We start from the raw sequence: 8,868 nt of genomic DNA, 5'->3' as shown, positions 1-8,868 counted from the left end.
GATGATGTCGCCACAGTCTAGCAACCAATAGGAAAGTCGACTGAATAATCTCCTTTCTCCTATTTAGTGAGAGGCAGGACCTATTTCTATAGAATAAGCCCATTTTTATTTTCAGTTTATTAACTAACTCATCAACATACTTTTTAAAAGACAGCTTTTCATCTATCCAGATGCCAAGATATTTGTAAGCATGGACACGATCACAGTATGAGTCACAATACCCATAAAACCTAACGGTCAAACAAGGAAATGGTTCCAATCGTTTTTCGACCATTAATTTTTCCCATAGGGGATTTTAGAAACACTTTAAATAAGGGCCGTGTTTTGTGTAGGCTTACCCTGGCATGACGTTTTGATAGCCGTGTAAATCTCTCTAGGACAAGCTGACTTTTATCAATATATTTGCCTGTATTTACCCATCAAAAATGAAATGCAAATTAGCTGCTAATGTGGCTATCATAAAGAACTACAAATTCCATGATTATCTGTACGAAACTGCCGAATCAACACAAAGGAAAGAATCTCTGGATTAACTATCTAATGTTAGCTAATTGTAGTAATTCATAAATTGGCTTTAAATTGACAATTCTGTGAACTATCTTGTGCACGTTTTAAATTGACACAATACATTCAGATTATCCTCCATCAGTTTCAGTTTTGTTGCCTGACAGATACGCCCCCCAATGTGAGTGTATTATTGACAAAATGTGTTTTACTTGCCTGAGATACAATACTCTACACCACCATTAATTTTTCACTTCGTGAATTTTACAAAAATTCTAATTAATTGTGTGTTTGGCGTAGGCTTACCTTGGCCTGAAGTTTTTGATAGCTGTGTAATTCTCTCTCAGACAAGTTGAGAATTCCCTGTCAAGGAGACACGGAAGCCCAGCAAGCTTAGCTAGCCTAGCTAGCCTGTAGTCTCAAATGGAGGATACTAACAAATGTTTTCAATGCTGCAGGAGCTGTGTTTATTTTTGCTTTATTCCAGGACAATGTGGACTGCCCGGACTTTCAATGTAGCAACTGTTTGCTTGCAGCGGACTAACGGGGCGAAGTGGCTACTCTTAGCAAAATGTTGTGAACTTACACAAGCTACTGGGGAACCTACTTTCTCTTTCTCTTCCACCCCTGTGGCCGGACACTGCTCTGACCTGGTGGAAGTGTCACCGCCATGTCGGCTCTGCACAGCCGACTGGCCGGTACTCAAAGGGGTCTCCCCCCTTCCCTGGAGAATGGAGTTAGTTAGCTCCCCCTCATCGGACCGTGAGGCTGTACACAGGAGGTCTTGGTGTGGCTCCAGTTGCAGGGTTGGGGCTGCCATGGGGGCAGGGGTGTCCCAGGCCTGTCCTGGGGATGGGAGTAGGGAGGGTAACCAAAACTAGCCTGGGAAGGAGGTTGTGGGGGGAATTGAGGAGGTTGGTGTGAAAGGCAGTGTGGCTGGCGAAGCGCCGAACTCTCAGCATATGTAGGCTGATGATGTGAATGATACATGGTGTGGACTGCATCATGTGGTGCACTACACTCAACATTGTTTTGCCAGACCCTAGGGTAGAGCTGGGCTGAGTTGAGGTGGGCCTGGTCGGGTAGAGCTGTGCTGTGATTGCCCGGGTCTGGTAGAACTGTGCTGAGGTGGGCCGGGTCTGGTCTGGTTGAGCTGTGCTGTGCTGTGATGGGCCATGTCTGGTAGAGATGTGCTGTGATGGGCCGGGTCTGGCTGTGCTGTGATTGGCCGGGTCTGGTTGAGCTGTGCTGTTGTGAACCGGGTCTGGTTGAGCTGTGCTGAGGCGGGCCGGGTCTTGTTGAGCTGTGCTGAGACGGGCCTGGTCTGATAGAGCTGTGCTGAGGTGGCATGCATCTCTGAGCCGGATGATGGATGTAACTCTCAGCCGGATGCTAGATGTAATTCTGAGCTGCTAACAAACTCTGTACCGGATGTTGGATGTCACTTTGCGCCGGATACTGAATGTAATTCTGAGCTGGATATTTGACGTAACGCTGAGCCGGATGCTGGAGTAACTCTGTGCCGGCTGCTGGATGTAAGTCTGAGCTGGATGCCGGATGCTGGATGTAACTCTCAGCCGGATGCTGGATGTAACTCTGTGCCAGATGCTGGCTGTAACTCTGAGCCAGACATTGGAGGCTGGATGTCACTTTGCGCCGGATGCTGGATGTAACTCTGTGCCGGATGCTGGATGTAACTCTCAGCCAGATGCTGGATGTAACTCTGTGCCAGATGCTGGCTGTAACTCTGAGCCAGACATTGGAGGCTGGATGTCACTTTGCGCCGGATGCTGGATGTCACTTTGCGCCGGATGCTGGATGTAACTCTGTGCCGGATGCTGGATGTAACTCTCAGCCGGATGCTGGATGTAACTCTCAGCCGGATGCTGGATGTAACTCTGTGCCGGATGCAACTCTGTGCCGGATGCTGGATGTAACTCTGTGCCGGATGCTGGATGTAACTCTGTGCCGGATGCTGGATGCATCTCTGAGCCGGATGATGGATGTAACTCTCAGCCGGATGCTAGATGTAATTCTGAGCTGCTAACAAACTCTGTACCGGATGTTGGATGTCACTTTGCGCCGGATACTGAATGTAATTCTGAGCTGGATATTTGACGTAACGCTGAGCCGGATGCTGGAGTAACTCTGTGCCGGCTGCTGGATGTAAGTCTGAGCTGGATGCCGGATGCTGGATGTAACTCTCAGCCGGATGCTGGATGTAACTCTGTGCCAGATGCTGGCTGTAACTCTGAGCCAGACATTGGAGGCTGGATGTCACTTTGCGCCGGATGCTGGATGTAACTCTGTGCCGGATGCTGGATGTAACTCTCAGCCGGATGCTGGATGTAACTCTGTGCCAGATGCTGGCTGTAACTCTGAGCCAGACATTGGAGGCTGGATGTCACTTTGCGCCGGATGCTGGATGTCACTTTGCGCCGGATGCTGGATGTAACTCTGTGCCGGATGCTGGATGTAACTCTGTGCCGGATGCTGGATGTAACTCTCAGCCGGATGCTGGATGTAACTTTGAGCCGGATGTTGGATGTCACTTTGCGCCGGATGTAACTCTGTGCCAGATGCTGGATGTAACTATGTGCCAGATGCTGGATGTAAATCTGTGCCAGATGCTGGATGTAACTCTGTGCCGGATGCTGGATGTAACTCTGTGCCGGATGCTGGATGTAACTCTGTGCCGGATGCTGGATGTAACTCTGTGCCGGATGCTGGATGTAACTCTGTGCCGGATGCTGGATGTAACTCTGTGCCGGATGCTGGATGTAACTCTGTGCCGGATGCTGGATGTAACTCTGTGCCGGATGCTGGATGTAACTCTGTGCCAGATGCTGGATGTAACTCTGTGCCAGATGCTGGATGTAACTCTGTGCCGGATGCTGGATGTAACTCTGTGCCGGATGCTGGATGTAACTCTGAGCCAGACGTTGGAGGCTGGATGTCACTTTGCGCCGGATACTGAATGTAATTCTGAGCTGGATGCTGGATGTAACTTTGTGCCAGATACCAGATGTTAGATGCAAGTCTGAGCCGGATGTAATTCTAAACTGGATTCTGGATGTAACTCTCAGCCAGATGCTGGATGTAAGTATGTGACAGATGCTGGATGTTAATGTAACTCTGAGCTGGATGTAACTCTGAGCCGGATGCTGAATGTTGTAACTCTGACTTGGATGCTATACTGGATGTAACATCCAGCTAAGTGTTACAGCTCCTACTGGACGTCAGGGCAGAGTAGGACGTATAATAATTTTTGTCGCCCACAACCATTTTACGTTTTCACGTAGAGCCAACTGGTCCCTTCAGTTCGGAAAAATTTGATTTGATCTATAAACACTGATTTTGGAAAAGCAAAAAGTGGGATGATTGGTAACCAATGACCGTCACACGCGATCTGTGGTAGTTTCCACGTACATTTCCTCTCCATTTGTCATTTCAGTCGGGTTGTTTATTCCACAAGCCTCGAAACAGGACCATTCCGTCGACATTCTCCTGCGTGGTGCGCAGTAAGTCAATGATTTATTTTTATGTAGTTTTTAAAAACATTACTATCACGATCATTAATACAAGTCATAGCACTACGCTTTACGAAACCATTGTCTTATGTTGCCTATTTGTATTTATTATAGCCGCACAGGACTCTTTTGTAGTCTTAAAGTTTGATACAGCCTATGCATTTGTGAACGTCAAATGCGCTCATGAATTGGTTGCATATGATAAAGACACAGTCGCCACACTTTTGTCAGAATTGGGAGCAAAGCCTACTTTCATTTCGTGTAATAGACTCGTCTACTCTTTCTATATGCTGACGATTTTAAACGTAGGCCTACTCTGCCGTTTTTGATCATTTAAATTAGCCTAATGATATACCCATTTTGATTGTTGAATAGCATACTAGTTAATGCTCGATGATTTAGCTCAACTGTTTAACCCCACCATTATACATTCCCCATGGTCTTAGTTCACCCCATCATAACCCAAAATATTATGGCTTAGAAAAAATATAAACGAACTACCCACTGGGCTCACACTGGCTGAATCAACGTTGTTTCCACGTCATTTCAATTAAATTACGTTGAACCAACGTGGAATAGAAGTTGAATTGATGCCTGTGCCCAGAGGGTAGTTTCAAAATATGGCTAAAACTTTAATGTTTACCTAATGGCCAGTCCTTGCATTCATAGGCATCTATGAATTTGAGATCGCTTACATTTCGTCAGCTCTATCCCTCAGCTTTATGGCAAATCAAGTGGCGGGGCTGCTGTTTTTTTGTTTTTCAAGTTAAGGAGCCGGCTTTAAATTTAAGTTTTCAGCAGGAGGTCACTAGTCAGGCATGCCACTTTGTGACAGAGATTATAGAATAGCCTTGGCTACAACACACAGACTAATGAATACATAGCCTACGTGGCCTTCTAATATGCATGGATGACTTTTGTTGTACTTCTGCACTGGTGGCATCTTGCAAGGCGGTAACACTTTTCTGAAAACCATTCTTTATCATTTGTTGTAAGCAGTATGAGCCAATTATTATAAGGTTAATGATATGTAAAGTGTCTATGTATCGAGACACAGGATTATACCCACACCATAATGCATAATACCTGCAGTAAAGTGTTACCATCTTGTAGACACTAAGGTTATTTGTATTTATCTCGGTGTATAGACAATGGCAACTGCTCTAAGTGGCCATAACCCGGGTGGACGTGGACCAAACCAACGCAAAGGTCGGATTTTAGGCATCATTGATGCCATTCAGGATGCAGTCGGACCACCAAAACAGGCTGCTGCTGACCGCCGAACAGTTGAAAAAACGTGGAAGCTTATGGACAAAGTGGTACGTTTGTTTCAATTCAGTTGCATAATTTATGCTTTTAATGAGCTTATACCTGCAGTAGACTGACTTTTCCTCCCTATTTGATTGAATGGTTTCCAGTTTCAATAACGTAAACCTAAATTGCCTTTCCCCCTATGTGTGCAGGCATATTAGGGGTTGTTTAATCATCATCATGTTATTTTATTTAAGATTTCATATATTGGATAAACTTGAGTCAAAAGGAAATTGCAATTGTAGCTCAGTAGTTATAGGCAGAATGCAACAAACAGATTTAACATGTCTGAACTATCCTCCTCATAACTCATGGTATTGCAAACTTCTCTCTACAGGTTCGTCTCTGTCAGAACCCTAGACTACAGCTGAAAAACAGCCCCCCGTACATCTTGGATATCTTACCTGACACGTACCAGCATCTGCGGCTAATACAGTGCAAATATGAGGAGAGCCAGAGACTGACTCAGCTCAGCGAGAATGATTACTTTAAGGTCTACATTGAAAGCCTAATGAAGAAATCGAAAAGGGCTATCCGGCTTTTCAAAGAGGGCAAGGAGAGGATGTATGAGGAGCAGTCCCAGGACAGGTAAGGAAAAGAAGGTCTACGTGTGTTTTGAGTATACGTTTACCTTGCCTCTGTTTGGTGAATATCCTATGTTACTATTGCGATTGGTGTTGTTTCCATCACTTGAGGCAAGCGCACATGATGTAAATACAGAGCCTTTAGAAAGTATTTACACACCTTGACTTTTTCCAAATTTTGTTGTGTTACAAGATGGGATTAGAATGGATTTAAATGTAATTTTTTTGTCAACGATCTACACAATACTCTAATATCAAAGTCTAAGAAATTCTAACATTTATAAAAATATATAAAACAAAAATATACAGTATCTTGATTAGATAAGTATTCAACCCCCTGAGTCAGTACATGTTAGAATCACCTTTGGAAGCGATTACAGCTGTGATTCTTTCTGGGTAAGTCGCTAAGAGCTTTGCATACCTGGATTGTACAATATTTGCACATTATTCTTTCAAAAATTCTTCAAGTTCTGTCAAGTTGGTTGTTAATCGTTGCTAGACAGCCATTTTCAAGTCTTGCCATAGATTTTCTGAGCTGATTTGACTCAAAACTGTAACTAGGCCTCTCAGGAACATTCAATGTCGTCTTGGTAAGCAATTCCAGTTTATATTTGGCCTTGTGTTTTAGGTTATTGTCCTGCTGAGAGGTACATTTGTCTCCCAGTGTCTGTTGGAAAGCAGACTGAATTAGGTTTTCCTCTAGGATTTTTCCTGTGCTTAGCTCTATTCCATTTATTTGTATCATAAAAAAACTCCCTAGTCCTTGTCAATGACAAGCATACCCATAGCATGATACAGCCACCACCATGCTTGAAAATATGAAGAGTGGTACTCAGTGTTGTGTTGGATTTGCCCCATTCATAACGCTTTGTATTCAGGACATAAAGTCAATTTCTTTGCCACTTTTTTTGCAGTTTTACTTTAGTGACTTATTGCAAACAGGATGCATGTTTTGGAATATTTTTTATTCTGTACAGACTTCCTTCTTTTCACTCTGTCTGTCAATTTGGTTAGTATTGTGGAGTAGCTCCAATGTTGTTGACCCATCCTCAGTTTTCTCCTATCACAGCCATTAAACATTAACCTAATGGTGAAATCCCTGAGAGGATTCCTTCCTCTACAGCAACTGAGTTAGGGAGGACGCCTGTATCTTTGTAGTGACTGGTTGTATTGATACACCATCCAAAGTGTAATTAATGACTTTACCATGCTCAAAGGGATATTCAATGTTGGCTTATTTCTTTTTTACCAATCTACCAATACAGTAGGTGCCCTTCTTTTCGATATCCAGCATCTGGCTACAACAATATGTAGAAAAAGTCAAGGGGTGTGAATACTTTCTGTAGGCACATTACATGTATGCAGTGTGATTAACACTAGCAGAGCTCGTGCACGTGTTTACATTGTGTGCGCATGCCTCAGATGATAGAAAGAAACCAGTAAGTGCCAGCGTTTTGAAATGTTGGTTTAATGATACTTTCCTGTGGATATTTTGTCTTAAATATAGAGTAAGTTCTACGGACAGTGACAGGGAATATAGACCTAAATAGGGAAAGGAAATACTGGTTTGAGCCAGTGGTCCACCACGTATGAGCAGTGTCACCCACTTTAATTGTTCTTATGGTATGTGCTACGTAAAAACAGCTCATTTGTGCATCGCACTGGGCACACATTGGTTTAATCAATGTTGTTTCCACGTAATTTCAATGCAGTTATGTTGAATCTATGTGGAATAGGCGTTGAATTGACGTCTGTGTCAAGTGAGATGTTACCTCCCATAAATACTAGATTATTTATCTGGACTTCACTTCCCGATCTGCAGTTACTAGTGAAATAATTGACAATTGTTTGGTGTAGGGGTTGACCGAACACACAAGGACCATAAATAGGCAGGATGATAACTGCACGAATGCTCATGAGGCAGGTTTCAGGAAAAATAAAGGCTTTAAATGAAAAACATAGAAATACACTACATGATCAAAAGTGTGTGGACACCCGCTCGTCGAAATAATTCCAAAATCATGGGCATTAATATGGAGTTGGTCCCCCCTTTGCTGCTATAACAGCCTTCACTCTTCTGGGAAGACTTTCCACGAGATGTCTTAGGTCTCTCTTTATGTAGTGTTGTGTTGTCTCTCTTGTCGTGATGTGCGTTTTGTCATATATATATATATATATATATATATAAAAATAAAAAAATCCCAGCCCCCATGCCCCCGTCATTGTCAATACGAATTTGTTCTTAACTGACTTGTCTAGTTAAATGAATAAAATAAATGTTGGAACATTGCTGCGGGGACTTGCTGCCATTCAGCCAGAAGAGCATTAGTGAGGTCGGGCACTGATGTTGGGCGATTAGGCCTGGCTTGCAGTTGGCCTTCCTATTCATCTCAAAGGTGTTCAATGGGGTTGAGGTCAGTGCTCTGTGCAGGCCAGTTCTTCCACACCGATCTCGACAAAGCATTTCTGTATGGACCTCGCTTTGTGCACGGAGGCATTGTCATGCTGAAACAGGAAAGGGCCTTCCCCAAACTGTTGCCAAAAAGTTGGAAACACGGCATATAGAATTTCATTGTATGCTGTAGCATTAAGATTTCCTTTCACTGGAACTAAGGGGCCTAGCCCAAACCATGAAAGACAGCCCCAGATCGTTATTCCTCCTCCACCAAACTTTACAGCTGGCACTATGCATTGGGACAGGCAGAGTTCTCCTGGCATCTGCCAAACACAGATTAGTCCGTCGGACTGCCAGATGATGAGTGACTCATCACTCCAGCTGACGCTTGGCATTGCACATGGTGATCTTAGGCTTGTTTGCGGTTGCTCGGCCATTGAAACAGTTATTGTGATGACATTGCTTCCAGAGGCAGTTTGGAACTCGGTAGTGAGTGTTGCAACCAAAGACAGACAATTTTACACGCTACGTGCTTCAGCACTCG

The 8,868-nt window shown here is 43.9% G+C and overlaps 1 protein-coding gene across 1 annotated transcript in view; it reads left to right on the top strand.

The window, feature by feature from the left end:
- Positions 1-3,800: 3,800 nt before the first annotated feature.
- The window catches only part of cblb (Cbl proto-oncogene B, E3 ubiquitin protein ligase), a 201,502-nt gene continuing 196,434 nt past the window's right edge, over positions 3,801-8,868 (top strand). The window contains exons 1-3 of the mRNA XM_039006030.1: positions 3,801-4,025; positions 5,183-5,353; positions 5,683-5,933. Coding sequence (XP_038861958.1) covers positions 5,186-5,353; positions 5,683-5,933 — 419 coding nt within the window. The 5' untranslated portion in view covers positions 3,801-4,025; positions 5,183-5,185. The remainder of the gene's footprint in view (positions 4,026-5,182; positions 5,354-5,682; positions 5,934-8,868) is intronic.

This window comes from Salvelinus namaycush, chromosome 12, assembly GCF_016432855.1.
Source record: "Salvelinus namaycush isolate Seneca chromosome 12, SaNama_1.0, whole genome shotgun sequence".
In the NCBI taxonomy this organism is placed as follows: Eukaryota; Metazoa; Chordata; class Actinopteri; order Salmoniformes; family Salmonidae; genus Salvelinus; species Salvelinus namaycush.
Note: the sequence above shows the minus strand (reverse complement) of the source record. Positions and strands in the feature narration are given on the sequence as shown.